The 19,330-nt window shown below is 39.9% G+C and overlaps 1 protein-coding gene across 2 annotated transcripts in view; it reads right to left on the minus strand.

The window, feature by feature from the left end:
• Positions 1 to 19,330, minus strand: part of galt (galactose-1-phosphate uridylyltransferase) — a 105,360-nt gene that overhangs the window by 1,360 nt on the left and 84,670 nt on the right. Inside the window, exons 10-11 of one of the 2 annotated variants that reach the window (XM_027141014.2) lie at positions 4,655 to 4,809; positions 2,039 to 2,120 (exon numbers count right to left, since the gene is read on the minus strand). In XM_027141014.2, the coding sequence (XP_026996815.1) occupies positions 2,052 to 2,120; positions 4,655 to 4,809 (224 nt within the window). In that variant the 3' untranslated portion in view covers positions 2,039 to 2,051. Of the gene's footprint in view, positions 1 to 1,742; positions 2,121 to 4,654; positions 4,810 to 19,330 lie in introns of those variants that run through there. The other variant, XM_027141013.2, reaches the window with a different exon arrangement.

Here is a 19,330-nt window from a genome sequence, read left to right on the forward strand (position 1 = left end):
GACCTGTAATCATTTTGTCACACCTTAAGTTATTTCTGGCTGCTGTTTTATTGGCAACAGCAACAAAGTGAATAGGAGCAATATACTTACAGCTAGAGTTGTAGCATTCAGCATTGTCTTAGAAAGGAAATAAAGCTAAGCGGTCATTAGTAATGGTCTATGATGATGGATCAGTGCTGCACAGAGACCTGGTTAAAAACCTATGGACGTTTTTCTGTTTTTGAGGCACTATTTGCAGCAGTAAATGGCAATTCAGTAGTGTTTTGTAAAAAAGTTTAGTGTGTGATGTTCTGGCAACAGAGAAGTCAGAATTAATGAGGACTGATGTGTGTTGTTTGGGGGACCTACTTTACACCGCAGCATTTATTGCACTGTGCTGTCTTGCACTTTTTGCACACATGCACTTTATGTTGTACTGTGTAGGTCTACACCGTATTCTCCCCATGCCTCAGGGGTTTCCTCCTGGTACCACGGTTTCCTCCCCTAGACCTAGACATGCATAACAGTCTGATTGCCATGACTATATTGTCCATAGAGTGTGAATATGTGTTTGTTATTGTACCCTGTGATTAACTGGCATCCTATCCACGGTGTACCTTTTCTTGTGCCCTGAGTCTCCTAGTGAAGGCTCCAGGTTCCCTGTGACCCAGTAGGATAAGCAGTGTAGAGAATGGATGGATGGATGGATGGATGGATGGATGGATGGATGGATGGATGGATGGATGGATGGATGGATGGATAGATAGATAGATAGATAGATAGATAGATAGATAGATAGATAGATAGATAGATAGATAGATAGATAGATAGATAGATAGATAGATAGATAGAGTGTACCCCGTTCAGTGTTGTCTCCTATAGATCTGTATTTCATGTATCATGGTCCTGCAGGACCATCGTTTTATTTTACTGTGTACTCTATCTGGTTGAAATGACAATAAAATTTCTTCACTTGACTTGGTTCCTGGTTCCAGCTTCAGCTCCAGTAATATATTCATTCATTCATTCATTCATTCATTCATTCATTCATTCATTCATTTATTTTCTACCGCTTTATCCAAACTACCTCAGGTCACGGGGAGCCTGTGCCTATCTCAGGCGTCATCGGGCATCAAGGCAGGATACACCCTGGACGGAGTGCCAACCCATCGCAGGGCACACACACTCTCATTCACTCACACACTCACACACTATGGACAATTTTCCAGAGATGCCAATCAACCTACCATGCATGTCTTTGGACCGGGGGAGGAAACCGGAGTACCCGGAGGAAACCCCCGAGGCACGGGGAGAGCATGCAAACCAGTAATATAGAGAATGAAAATATTACACTGCTGGCTCAGCAGTTAAAGTTGTGGGCTGGATCCATATAAACAGGTAAAATGAAACCAAACCACAAAAAAAATAGTGAGGACCCTGAATGGAAGCTGTTTTATGAAGAATAACTCCTAATCGCTACAATATGCTGAAGAGCTTCTCAGTTTGCATGTCATCTCTAATATCACCCAGGACAGGAGCAGATGGCTGCAACAGTCTCAGGTTCGGCCAGCACATTCTGCAACCTGTTCAAAACCGCTGATGGAATCTGTACAGGACCTTCTGCCGTGCCACTGGTTAAATGACTTGATTGGGGAAATGTCTTGTCCCTGAAAGTCAGTAATCTAACACAAGTAAAGCTCCAGGATGTCACATCCTCCTTAAACTGTGAAAGTGACAGAATATAGTGTCTTCAGGCTGTAAAAGCTATTTCATGGTAATTATTTATTGATAGGCCATTTTTAAAGTTGATGAGCAATTAATACATGTTTCATGTGTCAATGGTCATTTATAAAATCTTATCACAAATATTACTGCGGAAAAAACAACAACAGTTTTTTAATCGTGTTTCGTTGTGTTTCGGTCAAAATAAAGACATCCATCTGAGGAGCTGCTGTCAAGTTTCATATCAGCATCTCTACCTGAGCAGGTATCTAGGTCTCGAGTTTCCACAGCCAATTATGAAACATTCTAAATGTGTCTTCGGTATTTTAGCACTCACTTTATATCCATTTTCAAATCTGTTGCCCCTTCGCTTTGGTATTGTAGTGCTCCTCGGAGAGAGCCCGTAATCTCTCAGCAGCCTGTGTAAACACACACACATATACACACACTTAGCAAGTCAGTTGTTCTGGGCTGCTATGAATCAACACTTGAAAAACCAAGGGCTAACCACATCTCTGCAGGAATGTCCGGTAGAAAAACAACTCGGCTGTAAAGAGGAGAAAACATTTAAGTTCCTCTTTTGCATTTTCCCTGAGGCTACGGTTGAATCAAGACAGGAGATGCAAACCCATCCCAATAAAGTCAGCAGACATAGCAACGCCACCACATAACACACATACAGCCATACAAAGAGCCCAAGGATGTGCCTGGTATTCACGCCTGGCGCATACAGAAAACAAGCAGAGGCGAGCTTTGATGTCTGAAAAGCAGGGGAGTTACAGTCTCTTCTTTGGCTCTCAGAAAGAGTGATTAAACAGGCTAGTGCCCCTGTCATTTCCTGATCCAATTTCTTCACAGTGTCACACTGCTTAATTCCTATGCCACCCACTGCTCTGGCACAATTTGATAGCGGCCAGTGCTGTAGCTAACAGAGGTCAGTCTCATAAGCGGCAGCAAATCTACAGCTGTGTTCTCCACAGGCCTGGAGCATTCACTAAACCATAATAAATGTTATAGCACATTAAATCACCCTAGAGGTGCACCTTCACATTGAGATCTCAAATTATTCAATCAGGAAATTGCAGCACTAAAAGATAAAAAGGAACTCCTGTATTACATTTAGCACCTTTGCTACTCCCATAATGCCCTGATGTAAAAGTCACACATAGACACAGATCTATATGGCATGATGAAAATGCTAGGTGACTATTAAAGCATTAGTGGTGAGTATAAAAAGTCTTTAGTTGTCAAAGGGTGTTGAGGCAATAGGTTTATACTGGGCTGGAAATGATGATTGGCTGATGTGGAGTTAGTGGGTTGGGTGAAATATTGTTGTGGACGTGTTGGGCTGGAAAAGTACTGTGGAAGTGCTGTGTGGAAAAATGGTGTTCGAGTTCGGTGATAGGGATGTAAGTATTGGCTTAGATCTAAAGTGTAGAGGTAGTGGCTTGGGTGAATGGTGTGGTGGTTAAGGTTGTTTCAGGTTACAGAGGTAGACATGTTGGGGTAGATGAATAGTTTAGGGGTAGTGGCTTGGGTGACTGGTGTGTTGGTTATGCTGTTTCAGGTGACTGGGTTGATTATGTTGTGTTGGATGAAAAGTGTAGAGGTAGTGGCTTGGGTGATTGGTGTGTTGATTAATATTCTTTCAGTTGATGGGGTAGAAATATTGGTTTGGATGAATAGTTTGGGGTAGTGGCTTGTGCCATTAGTGTGTTGGTTATGGTGTTTCAGGTGACTGGGAAGGCATGTTAAGTGAGATGAATAGTTTAGGAGTAGTGGCTTAGGAGACTGGAGTGTTGTTTAGGCCATTTCACGTGACTGGGGTGGACATGTTTGGTAGGATGACTGCTGTGATAGTATTGGGCTTAGTAGGGGGACTGGTTTAAATCATCATGGTGGATTTGTGGGTTGCTGGGTCTGGAGAAGAGAGTGGTGTTATTATGTTGGTTGATTTATTGTGGGGGATATTCCGGTTCTTCAAATGTGTTTTGATCATTTTTTTAGAGGACTGAGTACCTGGAGTAGACGTCATTGGCTATGGATGGTATGACGTGTGGTATGATTTGTTCTAGAGGAATGATGCAACGGATACACTATTTCAAAAAGATTTTTGATGGGGTATTTCTATAGATATGGCATACTGGATTAGCTGCTTGGTGTAAAGGTTATGAGCTGATCTGAGTGAGATGGGAGACGTTTTAGTTCAGAGTTGATGGATTGGTTCAGGTAATTTATGAACCCGTTGGGAGATGAGTCAGAGGCACAGAGTCACAGACATACACTGGCATACTGACAGCGACCTGATGCCACTGGCTAATTTGATCAAGAAATCAATCAACGTGTCCAGATGGAGATCACTCAAGAGCTGGACATTCTGCCTTGTGGACTGCTGTGAACAAGTCAACTGGAACATAGGATGAAAAGAAGAAAGGATGGAGAGATGAACTGCTTTAATTCAACCCCTTTTTCTTTTGCAAACGAGACAGGGTCATACAGCATGGCATATGTCTGACAGTAGCTGACAGGTAGCGAGGACGTGCCAGATCATTGGCCACGTTACAGCACAAAGTACCAACACTGAGAGGGGTTTTTATTTAGCTAAAGTCATTAAAGTGTATTCAAAAAATCCACAACGCTTTGAAAAACTTTACTTTTGCCTTATGCTTTTCAGACATAGATAGAACAAAATCGCATCTCAAGTCAATTGATCTTTCTCAAGTATTCTCTAGTTCAGTGGTAATTGCTCCAAATTATGACGTTAGGCCAATTCAGTCTCTTACATGTAAGTGATGACAGTCTGAATCAGTGCAAGTTCTCTAAATAGAAACACAGCACAGCTGAATATGATGCAGTAAGTAAGTTTGATAAGCATGTGTTATCTGGCATACCCACAATGTTATATTACTCTGAAATCTGAAGTACTGAAGCTACAATATCAGACAGCACTGACCTGTTCAGGCGTAAGGTCCCGCTGCTCCTGAGCCAGCATTTCATATCCCACCATGAACTTGCGGACATTGGCCGAGCGAAGTAGAGGAGGGTAGTAGTGTGCATGAAGCTGCCAGTGGCTCATGTCTTCTTCCAGATGACTTCCTGTTGGTGCTCCTAAAAAAAAATACACAGCAAAATATACATCGCCGTGTTTAGGCTTAGCAGATTGCTACAGATCTAACAATGATCCCTGCTTGAAATAGTTACGGATTGTTAGCAGATAAAATCCGACAGCAGCTGGACATGCTGAAGAACGCTGACAGCTTTGTGTTTGTGTACGGTGCAGGAAAGACAGCTGACTGACAATCAAGATAGCTAACATGCTGAATCTATCATTGCAGTCTCCTGCAAAATGTATTAAGACTGAATTAACTGGATATTTGTTACTTTGGCATCTCTGTTGTGAATCAAATGCTAATAGTCTAGATAACATGTACAGGGACAGATAAAAGCTGACACTTTGAGAGCTTCACTGAGCTATTCGGTCCACTGGGGTCTAGTTAGAGCCCTAATTAACAACACAGGAACTCTAGGAACCGTCTGCAAATGTCTGCATGTCAGCGGGACGAAAGGAATCTCTTGTAAGGTTTCATGGTGCATATAAAGGTAAAAACTAGCCATGAGAACTAGTGGTTTGGCTTCAGTCCTAGCATGCTTATACCCATAATAATAAATGAAAAGCAACTCATGCAAGTTAAATATGTTTCATCCTGTCGGCTTCAATAAAACTCTTGTTAACATCCTCCACCGATATTCTTTCCTGTTCTCTTTGTTTCACTCCGAACACATTTGTTCGCTTGCAGGAGGTGTTATTGCGTCTAGGGCAGACCATTTTTTTCCTCTAAGAAACACATATTCACACTCACGCTCTAACTTGTTGGCTAAGACGACTAACATCCAAAGTTTCCTATCTCTTGTGTTGACTTTTCCTACTTCGTATTTGATTCACTGTGACTTCTGTGCTGTGTGAAGTTATGAGGCGATTGCTGGATGATGGCCATTTTAATTCATGCCAGAGAAAATAATTCAGAGCTTAGCTCCACAGCGGTGCCTACAGTAAATAACGTCTGGAGCTGTAATAACATTTGGCGCGACGGCCGAGCGTAGCAAGCGATCCAGGCGTGAGGACGAGCTGCACACTACTTACACACTGCGGCGGCGATGACATCACTGCTAATATAATTGTGAACAAGGTGGTAATTTAGACTTACACAGAGGTCAGGGCACACAAAATAACCCAGACTCGATGTCTCTTATGCTCTGGAGTTAACGGAGTGCAGCGTTGATGAAGAATTATGTTTGTAACTTAATACGTGGAGCTCAAGCCTCACAAAGGCATAGAAAATGCAACTCGATTAAACTAACGTGCAGTGAAATGTCACATGCTTAAATGTCTTCTGTGATACACATACATACACACAGCTATGGTTTATATTGCTTTACTCAATGAATTTAATGAACAGTTTATCAATATGTTTGTTGTAAGGAGACAAAAGCAGCTATTTAGGCACCATTTGATCGTTTAAAGTTTATTGATGCTAAGTGGTGTCCTTTGTATTGAGCAAGGTCCTGCATACAGGATCAAGCATAATTAGCCTCAGACCTCCACACAAAGCACTTCTACAGTTTCAGGGAGTGTTTGTTTAGCCCGTATGTTTATATTAGGACGTTTTCATTTATGTTTGTGTTGTGTGCATCTGCATATGTGTGATATTCAGAATATGTGTGTGTGTGTGTGTGTGTGTGTGTGTGTGTGTGTGTGTGTGTGTGTGTGTGTGTGTGTGTGTGTGTGTGTGTGTAACGTGGAGGAAAATGCAATCAGTCTATAGTCTTAACTTTCTTGTTCTTTATATATGGGTGAGAATCATGACATGAATCAGGGACATGTGGTAGCCTAGTGGTTAAGGTATTGGGCTACCAATCGGAAGGTTGTATGTTCGACCCCAGGTCCACCAAGCTGCCACTGTTGGGCCCCTGAGCAAGGCCCTTAACCCTCAATTACTCAGCTGTATAAAAATAAAGAGAAAATGTAAGTCTCTCTGAATAAGGGCGTCTGTCCAAATGCTGTAAATGTAAATGTAAGATTGTCAAAGCTTTAATATACAAAACGATGCTACTTTTGTGTCTTTATGTATATTTGTGTATATAAATAGACAAGTTATGCTACTTTACTGTGTGAATGTATTCTTACGTTCCTAGTTTTTCATTTATTACCTACAGAAAAGTAGGTATTACAGTACATGACGGTAATCTACAGACCTTTTTAACGTTTGTGAAGTTCTGAAATGATGTTAGCAATCCTGTCAGGCCCCCTTTGTGCACTAGCATTCAGCAGTTATAGCCAGGCATTGAACATGTACGAACAGTTGAACAGTTTATTTCAAATAACTTTACCAAAAAAAAGTATAGGAAATTGGCTTAACCGCATTGTTCTTGCTTCTGATGATGTGGTAGCTCGGTGGTTAAGATTTTGGACTACTCTGTGGAATTTTGTGTCCCGGGATCAAATCCTAGGACTATGAAGCCATGAATAATTGTTTACATTATAATGTAATAGTTAGATTTTTGTTCATTTGACTTGTATTAGTATTCCAAACTATTATTACCTCAGATCAGACTCACTAACCATCAAGACTCCTAATACTACACTGTTACCTCAAGAGAGCGGTGGCGAAGGAAACACGGACGTCACAGACGGGAATGTTACAGGAGTAAATATAGAGTCATGATTTGTCCTGATAACAGCAAAATCAGTCGCTCTAGAAAACAGCAATATCTTTTTCATATTAACATTTTAGATTTAACTTCAAATTAATAGTAAATTCACTATGAACTGTATTTGTATTTAAAACAGTGCATCATTTTAGCTGTTTTAATTAATTTAACGCCGACTGTTATATAGAACGACCCACAATCGAGCACTCAGTGCGCTCGCTTGTTCTATTAAGCTGCTCGTGTCTACTGACAGATGGTTTACGTCTCATTATTCTCACTCTTTACTGGCTTCAGACATTCGCAGCAACATAAAACGAAGGATAAATGTACAATTCCAGGCCTCAAAAAGTTCCTCGTTAATTAACACTAATTTGCGGTGTGAACTCTGGATAACTTGTTAAAAGCTGGTCTGCCTGTAGCTTTATTTACTGTTCATTCTGTTTCCTGACTAAGCAAATGAATTTCACAAAATTGGCCTCCATGCTGCATTATTCAAAATGAAATCCATTCCGTTACTCGAGGAAAGTGCAGGGCTGGGGTTTGTTATATAATCTCAGAGAGGAGCTGAAACACAGATTGTGTGATTCATATTAGTTCCCCAAGTGTGCCTAAACAGCTTGGGGCTAGAGAATGTGAAAACGTGGTCAAGACGCTGCAGCACCCAGAGTCGACTTATTAAAGCCTTCGCACACACACACAAACACATTTTCTTCCTACATTTTGTAGTGTTCAGTTTTTAATTTGTAATGTGCAGCTCAGAACACAAAGGCCTTCCTGGATTGAAAGGCAAATCGCACAAAGGTTAACACAATTTCGAAAGCATAGAAGGAAATTCACACCTATACTCGTGCAGGTCTTCCCGTCACTCCTGAAAATAATTCATAGGTACGATTTATAGAGAGGTGACATTATAGTTAAAGTTGCTCATTAGCAACAAACATGTTACTTGCACAACAGTGCAGAGAGTTAATTAGCTCCTTCCCTTCATAGCGGATCAGACCGCCTTTGCTCTCTACTGAAGACAAAAAAAGAAACAAAGCACCTTTTTTTTTTTTTGCTCAAATTAATGAGCTCTATTGAAATAGAAAAACAAGGTCTTTTTCACAAGAAGCGACATGTAATGACATCCATTATTAATTGTGACTCCCACGGCTCTCGATCCCTGAATGAAACTATCTTTCTACAGACCAATTAGCACGCTGGGATATGGAAGGAAATTGTTGGGCGTCACAAAAAAAAAAAGAGGATGATATGAAGAGGCTGCGAGGACAAAGGGCATAAAGTCTAAAGTGAAGAACGAGTCTTGGAAGGGCAGAGGAAAGAAATTGACATATATGACATATAAAGGAACATGAAGTCTGGAGAACAATGGTGTCAGAGGAAGGAAGGGAAGTCTTTTGTGAATGATGTAAATGTAGCTCTCACATTTTCTGTGATAAGTCACACTTCCTCTGTGTACTCATTGACTACAGGAAACCAAAAAAAAAAATACTATTTTTATTTTCTTCACTTCTCCATGACAATCTGGACATGAGTATACAGTGCAAAGAGTGACAAACTCCAACTCCAATGTCTGGGCTGTATATATAGAGCTTTAGACTGGATATACAGTGTTTTCCTAGTGAAAGGAAGTCAGGCAAGAAATGAGACCAAACACACCTGGACAGAATGTCACGGCTGAGAACAACAAAGTTATATTGAGGGAGTAAGTGACGGAGCGAGTTTGGCTGTGGAAAAGCAGCGCTCTGCACCACACTGCCAGTCTGCAGATGTATAAGTGAAAGCAAATAAGACAAATAAATTGACTGCTTCTCATGCCTTTAAGGCAAGCAGCAATCCCGCCTTTTCCTTATTAGCCATCCGCTGGAGGTCAATTACCCGGACAGATTGGGAAAATAACTTCTGTTTTAACTTTCCTGACTATGGCCTGGCTTTGTAAACAAACTCCTAATGAAAATAATGCATGCCCATCTTGATCCAAGACTCAAGACTTGTGTCTTTCCCAAGGCTGGTAAAAAAACCACTGATGGCTGGAGAAAGCTAGAACAGATCATGCAGTAGAGACTGGTCTTGCTCAGAATCTTTACCATGCAGAACATCGGCGTATAGCACTGTTTCCTCTGAATTGCAATCAGGCAAACAGATGGTGCTGTTTTTACAAATAATACAAGGTTCATAACAGGAACAACGGTTAAGAGAGATGTGTAAAGATATTCCCGATTGGGCCAAAATCAGCCAGGAAGCAATATTAAACCACTACTTGTTTTGGATAATATGCACATATGTTTAGATTATAAGTAATACATATTATATTAAACATTCTGAATAAATGTGATACAGTGCACGATTTTATTTTATTATAAAGAACAATGCTTATTATGGAAAAGAAACTGGTATAGTGTAAAGGTACCATATCTTAATGTTACACATTTATTAACATTTTATATAATGGGGTGATTTGGATTTTACCAATCGACTAAAATGAATTTGCATTAAAGGTGAGGTGAATGATGTTGGGCTGAATAACAAAACAAACGTGTAGCCAATGAGCAGAAAGGGGTGTGTCTTGTCAATATGCGGTGGAGAGTGTGTTCAGTGCACGTGTCTGACATTAGCAGAAAGCGACTGAAACACTGACATGGCAGATACCTGCCGTTACCTCTGCCTCGGGTTCTAGGCGTTGAACGTCGTATTCCGCGTGAAACGGAGCTAAACCTTTCACGGTACAACACACAGTACTACAAAAACACATTTGTATTACCATAGTATTACTCATTGTGTTCATTTATTGATAAAAATATCCCCTCAACCAGCTGCCCCAACAGGTTCCGCCATAATAGTTGCCTGGGTTGCGTATGTATGTGTGGGCGGAGCTATCAAAACAGGGGTGACACCCATTTGGGTTAGGGGCGTGTTTGTTTTGGTGATTTGAAATGTCAACATTGGCTTTCAAACATCGTGAACCCCACCTTTAAAGAACTTGCTCATAATATCATTTATTATCTAACACATCTCAGATAATGCCTTTGGTATTAATAGTGCAATAGTTGGTCTTACTATCACAAATACATGCTAATACATGCAGAATGCGATGCAAATTCCTTTAACATCATCAATGCCACTGTATTAGAAATCCAGGACGTAGTAATAGATTTTTTTTTTACAGCATGACTATCAGCATCGCTTTCGACATTTCTCAAATCTTCTTCTTCAAGTCAACATTTCTCAAGGTCTTAAATTGCAAACAAGGCAAAACCGCTTGGTAAGTGCCCAATGCCAGCAGATATTCATACACTTCTGCCAACAAAGTAATGAGGGCATAAAACCTTGCCTTTTTAAAATTGAAAAATGTTACTAGCAAAGAAGATGGGGTTGAATGCCAAGTTAGCTACATTCCTCCTGGAAGCAGTCAGAGTAAAGTTAATGATTTGGATGCTCCCGGGGCTACTTCATAAGTAGATGGCACTCTGCTTGGCAAACAAAATGACATAATTGTGTAGAAAGCAAACAGATGAGTTTCGAGATGAAGGACTTCTTCTTTTTGTTGTGGCTTTTTTAAACGCTTATGAAATCTCAGCAACACCACCTGCAGTCCTGGATCATGCTAAATGATGGCAGGCTTTGTGTTATGCTGTTGTGATGAAGGTGGATTCATGTTACGCAACTCACAGATGTTCAGACTTTAGAGTCTTCCTGTAAAAATGTTAGATTCTTGATCTTGCTTGGTGAAATATACCCGTGGCACCAAGTCGTCTGGTTTTTACCTGTTGTTAACAACGCAAGGATGTGGGATGTGGTAGATTAGTGTTTAAGGTGTTGTATTATTGAGCAGAATGTCAAATCCCAGGTCCACCAAGCTGCCACTAGTTGGCCCCTGAGCAAGGTCCTTAATCCCCAATTGCTCAGTTTTATACAATGAGATTAAATGTAATTCGCTCCGGACAAGGGTGTTTGTTCTAAATGTAAAGAAGAAACTACCTTCAATTTTATCTATTGCTTCTTTTATCATAAAGCCCATGCTCAACACCAATGTGGCTCTGTTTATCCACACCACCATCAGCCTTTATTAAGACTACAGTCCAAGTCCAAATCAACTCCCTCCAATCAACAGTACCATGAAGAGCATGAAAGAGAACCATACACTAAGTATTAGACTGTGTGCTAATCTCACCACACATCTGGTTTATGTACAGTAATATTTCATGATAGAATCCTGGATATTTAGCTTAATATTATTCACATTGTGGCAGGAAGCTTTTTTGTGGGGAGAGTGTGGAACGTATTAATTTATTACTTTTGATGTGTCCGTGTTAAGCAAAACACATAGGAGGCCATTTTAAACACTTTTGGAGACATGTTGTGGATGGAGAGATGTTGCAATCGACTGAGAGAAATGGCAGAGAATTTTCCCTGCACTTGCTAGGGTTTCTTGCACAGCAAAGTACAAAGCAGAACACGAGATATACTCTACAGCTCTGTACTTCAACCTAAGCGTACCTGAGGTTTTTAAAAATTTAAGGCCCCAGTAAAAGACCCCAAACCTGCCTGCAAAGGAGCCCTAAATGGATCTGAGCTGGAACCAGTTTAATATCTGCGTACGGCTAATTTCGTATGCCTGCCCGGCTATTTAAATAAGCCTGACTAAGGCCCATTATAGATGTCAGCATCAAATTTACAGAGATAATTCATCTGCCAGCGATGAAATGGCCTGTGGATCTAAATGACTAAGGGTTATGGTGGGGAAAAAGATGTGACCCTTCGTCAAAAAAGCAGACTTGTACGGACAGACGCTGGTGTGAGAAAATCGCTTCACATGATTGTGGTGTTCAAGTCTAATCAAGTGCAAATAATGGACTGAGATTACACTTGCACTAGCTGTTTAAAAGAAAGGACAAAAAGTCTTCATTTTGAAAAAAGGTACTATGATATCTAGTGTACCTGTGCAGTATCTGACAACCTACAGATACAACAGCTTCCTCAACTGTCTACAATTGTATGGATCTCCATTTGTTTCTATAACAAAAAGGCTTGATAGAGCATGGCGTGACCACAGATAATTTCTTCTGACGGATCCTCTATGTTTTATTCTACATTAAAAACTTCTAGCCTAATGAGAGAAGTTTCTCGCAGGATGATATCACCCCAATTCAAAGAATAAGGGCTGACTCAACGGTTCGATCAAGAAAACGATCATGCACTCGGCTTTTCAGAGTCACCAGATCTCAACCCAAGTGAACACCACTGGTGCGAATGTTGTGATGTTGTCTCTCTCTTTATCACCAAAATACCAATATTTAGGAATCAGTCCCTGCACTAATCTCCCCAATACACGTCTTGAGACTGTTCAATCTGCTTGTGGTCACCTGTAGCATGTCACCTGTCACCTTGTCATCTGTAGCTTCAATACTAGTGGATCATGATGTGAACCTCCAGATGTTTAACTGCACCTGGGAACACTTACTAAGAGCGCTCTACATGAGGCATTAATTGTGGCATAAAACTTCCTTTTAAAATGGTGGAAATGGTCAACCGCAGAGCTGAGAAAAAGTTTGGGATTAAAGCCGAAAAAGGAGTTCCGTAACAACGATGAATATTTTAGAAAATTCAGATTTAATTGCGATTAAATTATGACTTTTGTGTAGACATCTGTGAGGACATTAGATTCCCCATTTGAATCAAAATAAATGTGCTAATAAAAAATAAAATCACCTCAAATGTGTAAAAAAACATCATCCAATCGTCCATGTTTCCTATTTTTTCCCTTCAACTAACAACCTTTTAGACAATCTCATTGTGGATAAGTGCACTTTGTGTGTTGATTCTTGCACAGCCAAGATACTGTATGTTTAGACTCGTTGTACACCAGTTTCTTACACAACATTCATGCAGACTGGGGCACAATTTCAATGCATCAAGCCCTAAGCATTTAAAATCAGTATGCAGTATACACACGTCATGCATTCCCGAGAATGTAACTTCGGTTACGACGTTTTACTGCATCTGTATATCTACACTCAGTATTTAGACATTGTATTTCTACAGAAAACTTACATTTCAAGTCAAGTCAGGAAGCTTTTATTGTCATTTTAACTATATATAGCTGACACAATACATAGTGAAATGCGACAGTGTTTCTCCAGGATCATGGTGCTACATAAAACAACACAGAGCAACAGGAAAAAAAACACAAAGCCAAGGACTTAAAGGTGGGGTGCACGATGTGTGAAAGCCAATGTTGACATTTGAAATCACCAAAACAAACACGCACCTAACCCAAATGGGTGTCACCCTTGTTTTGATAGCTCCGCCCTACATACATACGTAATGATACATACAAACGAACCTGCTGGGGCAGCTGGCTGAGGGGATATTTTTAATCAGTAAATGTACACAATGAGTAATACTATGGTAATACAAATGTGTTTTTGCAGTACTGTGTGTTGTACCATGAAAGGTTTAGCTCCGTTTCGCGCGGAAGACAACGTTCAACACCTAGAACCCAAGACAGAGGTAACGGCAGGTATCTGCCATGTCAGTGTTTCAGTCGCTTTCTGCTAATGTCAGATATGCACACTGAACACTCTCTCCACCGCATATTGACAAGACATGCCCCTTTCTGCTAATATCAGACACGCGCACTGAACACTCTCTCCACCGCATATTGACAAGACACGCCCCTTTCTGCTAATGTCAGACATGCGCACTGAACACTCTCTCCACCGCATATTGACAAGACACACCCCTTTCTGATCATTGGCTACATGTTTGTTTTGTTAGTCGGCCCGACTTCTCAAACATTGTGCACCCCACCTTTAAAGTAACTTTTCCTAGCCACATAACATGCATGAAAGAGACAATACAAAGCTCTACAGGACAATACACAAAATAGCACCAACCAGTGTGCATAATGTATATTGTAAGGTTCTAGTAAACATACATACACTTATATAATAGCAGCAGTTGGATGAGGTATTGAAATGTGATGTGCAAAACAGCAATTGAGTAAATGTGCAAGACAGCATGTAGTAAACATGGATGTGTATCGAATGAGTGTACGAGTGTGTATCGTGGATCGTGTGCAGTTATAGAATATTAACTAACCAAATTTAACAATCGCATGATTTTAAAACATTCATTTAAAATCGTTATATTAAATTTACAGGGTTGCCATATCATTTAAAAGTCTGCCAGAACTAATCACACTAAGCCAGCACCTGGTCCACAAACAAAATGTCTATACCTACCAGGAACAAATTGAAAAACTTACTCCAAAGTTCTCCTTTGGCGGCTATATTCTCCTGTGTGTTTCCAACAAATAGCCTCATATCCAGAAAGTATCTGTGACCTTTTGTGTTGTCCACATGGGTGGAAATAAAGTGTGTTGTGGCCGTGGCTCTGTAGTAGAACGTTTTCTTCGATGGATAACGTGGCAGTAAGTGAAGCAAAACTATCAGTGAGGTTACTGTGGGATTGCAGACAAAATAAAGGTCTTCTCCATCTCTCTCCATTACATTGAAGGTTATCAGGTGGCACAAGCCTGCCTGTTATCTCTCTGTACTGAGCACTGGCTTTTACTTCCTCCCAAATCTGTCACATTAGACAGCCGAGTACATTGGGTTTTTTTTAGCTTTTGTTAGGCTCTATTTCTCATTGTTTTAACTGTTAATGGGATGTTGTTATCTATAGATAATGTCGCAGGTTATTCATTATTGGTTAACATTTCGATTTTCATGGTTTGTAGCAAAAGGAGAACTCTACTGTGTAAAACTACACAGATATAAACCTGTGCTCAGGACCGAACCTGGGAATCCTTGTGATGTAAAACAACAATGCAACACTCGACTATAATTATATTTAAAAGACCACCATATTCACTATGTTAAATCCTCCATCATCATCCAGATGTCTCTAAATCATCTATAATAAAGTGGCTCACGTTTACTTGCGTCTTGGGTCTCTCCATCGCTCTGTTTTAATAGAAGTATGTACATTTTTAACTAATTTATACAGCCATATTTTTCCCTCATTTTCTTACTGTTTCTTGGATTAAAAACAAAAACATGCATTTCTTGGATTAAAATCAACAACACGCATCTGTGCTCCTGTGTTTCTTAGAATCTGACCTGAAAGATACAACACTTACTGTATGTCAACCATCTTTGATATGAACAGATTACATCATTCTCCTAATAGATACTACTCAGAAAGAACATCTGATCACTTTGCACAGAATGTCAAATCTTCTTCAAGGTTCTTGGATTCATAAAAGGTTCTATCAAGAATCCTGATTCATAGGTAACACACTTAAAGGGGTTATTTTATTCCACTAATCACACTAATTAATGCTACAGTATTCTCATGTGACTTTTTTAGTGTCACACAACTCTGAAAGCAAGGGAAGCACAGTGGCTTAGTGGTTAGCACGTTCGCCTCACACCTCCAGGGATGGGGGTTCGATTCCCACCTCCGCCTTGTGTGTGTGGAGTTTGCATGTTCTCCCCGTGCCTCGGGGGTTTCCTCCGGGTACTCCGGTTTCCTAAACCGGTCCAAAGACATGCATGGTAGGTTGATTGGCATCTCTGGAAAATTGTAGTGTATGAGAGTGTGTGTGTGTGCCCTGTGATGGGTTGGCACTCCGTCCAGGGTGTATCCTGCCTAGTTGCCCGATGACGCCTGAGATAGGCACAGGCTCCCCGTGACCCGAGTAGTTCGGATAAACGGTAGAAAATGAATGAATGAACTCTGAAAGCAGCTCTGACTGTAAAACAAGCTGTATTTCAAATACATGTTAGGAATTGTATATTAATAACAATTAGAGGTTAGGAATTGTATATTAATATTCATTTCCACTCTTTCCAGAGCATAAGAGTTCATTCACAGTGAATTATCTGGCACATTTTTGAGAATCAAGAATCATTGTAAACAAATATTGGGCCAATACTTAAATGTTAAATTATTTAAGCTAATTTAACATTTAATATTTTTTGCATATTAAAAATATTTTATCGTTTATGGAAAACGTCTCCAGATTTAGAACTTTATGCTTTCTCTTTTTTTTAATCTTATTAACTGGTAAGAAATCAACTGGGTACTAACTAGGACTGTATTGGTTTCATCAAATACTAACTGCAACTCTAAACTACAAAATGATGACTTTTTTAAATAAATAAATAATGTGTCGTTGGTGAATGGGTTAAAATAGGAATTAAAGGCAATTGCTGGTGATTTTGGAAAATAATCTAAACAGTATCTCAACTTTTTGAGGAAAGCTGACTGGCTTCACATCATCACTGATGACTATTTACCAATAACAGCACACCCGGTCACATTTTACTGCTTCCTTAATATTATAATCGTAAAAATAAAAGTCTGACTCTTTTCTTTTTATATATTTGCCCTTGTTTCCTCGATTTAAATAACTTAAATGGTAGATGCATCTTGGGATGTTACTAGACATGTGTGTGTGAGTGAAGAAAACAAACCATAATAATGGTGAATCTGATCAGCATTAGAAAAAAAGGGAATCAGTTGACCTTGGAGTGAGAGGGCAGATGAAGGCGGATGCAATACACGAGAGACATCGAAAGACATCGCAAAGGTTATTATTTGAACGCTGTTTGGAATACGCTGTAAAAAAGGGCAGAACAGAGGAGAGGGCAGAACAGAAGAGAGGGCAGAAAGGCTGTACAACTGCTTTGTTTGCTCAAATGGAAAACGGGTTATGGGAAATGATTTTCATGATTCGACTGAGATACCGTTCCATAATTTACATGCAATGTGCTCTATTATATATAAACATATTTAAAAAAAAAGAAAAAGATAGCTGGCATGACTTAAATCAGTCATTTTTAACAAAAATGGCTAGTGGAGCATCTGGTGTCCATTAGAAAGATCTTTTTTTTAATATTGTTTTTCGTAATAAGGGGTTTATGAGGTTATAATAGAGGAGATTTCCATCCAGTGCTGACGCTTAACATTTGTGTGTAGCAGTTAAAAGAAAACAGAGGAAAACGTGGAGATCCTCAAGAAGCTTCTTCATTTCCCTGGAGTATGACGTACTTTACATTTTACATTATATTTTTTGCAGCAAACATATTGTTCCTGACAGCACAGAACTAAACCCATAGAGGATTTCTATTAAGATCACGATTTGAATCCTATAAGACTTAATACTCAGTAACCTTATAGCCAGTACAAGAATCACGTGTCGATGAAATCGACCAATCAGACGCTAACAACTCGACGTAACGAGGTAACGGTACTGATTCAACATGGTGATAAGAACAGAATGATGTTTATGTTTCTCCTCTGGGACAAAACTCTCATCCCGATGAAAAAAAAAGGATGAGCAAAATTTCACAGGAGCCCAGATGTTTGCATCGTACATGCTCATATGTTCTGTGCATTGTTTAAACGTGTTACATTTACGGCATTTAGCAGACACCCTTATACAGAGTGACTTACAACTGAGCAACTGAGGGTTAAGGGCCTTGCTCAGGGGCCCAGCAGTTGCAGCTTGGTGGACCTGGGGTTCGAACCCATGACCTTCCGATCAGTAGCCCAACACCTTAACCACATCCCATTAGTCTTTTGAACACAGAGAGTGTTATTGCATAATACAAAATTTTTATACATTATATATTTAACGATATATATATATTTAACGATGTCTCAGGTCAGGAACAGATGTTGGACGATGTTGGCAATGATGTTGGCTCACAGTCTATAGGGTTGATGTCAGGAACTGCGCAGGCCAGTGAAGTTTCTCCACACCAAACTCACTCATCCATGTCTTTATGGACCTTGCTTTGTGCACCGGTGTGCAGTCATGATGGAACAGCAAGAGGCCATCAACAAACCGTTCCTGCTACATTGGAAGCATGAAATTGCCCAAAATATCTCGGTATGCCGAAGCATTAAGAGTTCACAATCACCTAAATCGTTCATCTCACCTCATGGCCTGCCTACAAAGAACTGGTGCAGCTGTACTACAAAACTTTTACCTCTTGTTCTAAACGCCTCTAAATCTTCCTGACCTTAATGATAAATCCTCCCAGTTACCGAGATGGACAGTTCCACACTTTGAATACTTTTATTGATTTTGTTGAGATATTTAATGGATTGACTCGGCTCATATCAAGGGCTCGATTGGAGCCATTACATTAATTAAAAAGCTACACAGAAAGCCTCTTCTTTTGTAAAAGACCACGAGTGCGATTTGACAAACGACTGCTCCGTGCAATTACTCGATGGCTGAATAAAGGCAAGAGGGGCTAGATGGCTGATCTCGCAGGAACAATCACCCCAAATAATCTTTAATATCCATTCAAGTATGAGAGAGACAGACAGAGAGAAACAAGAGAATACTTGACATTGAGGAGAACAATTCAAGAGGATATGAGAGATGTGAAAAGCATGGAACTATTTTACTGGAGGAAAAAAAAAAGGTCCTTTATTCAGTTTAAGCCTGAAGGTTGGTGAGAGAGACAAGTGCTCCTTCAGACTGAATTCTTGGTCCTTGTGTTGAACTTGATATTACCACATAATCCTTGAAAATGAGTCCATCTCATTCCAGCTTAATTACCAACATTAATAAGTGTCACAGAGATGGAATGCATCAAATAGTGACAGAATATTTTTATACATTCTTTACATTCTTTATGCGATTTACTAATTTTCCGATATAAGATCGGTTACCAACGTGGGTGTACTGTAGGCGAATAAACTGTGTTTTTGCTCTAAGTTATTAAACTGTGCTCGTGCTAAAATGTCACTTGTTTGTATAATATATATGATAATACCTAATTCACAGGCTCTTATACAGTATCTGGAATCAAATACAGTGATCCCTCGTTTATCGCGGTTAATGGGGACCGAACCCCTCGCGATAGGTGAAAATCCGCGAAGTAGAATTGGCCCT

The sequence above is a fragment of the Tachysurus fulvidraco genome, chromosome 20 (assembly GCF_022655615.1).
Source record: "Tachysurus fulvidraco isolate hzauxx_2018 chromosome 20, HZAU_PFXX_2.0, whole genome shotgun sequence".
In the NCBI taxonomy this organism is placed as follows: Eukaryota; Metazoa; Chordata; class Actinopteri; order Siluriformes; family Bagridae; genus Tachysurus; species Tachysurus fulvidraco.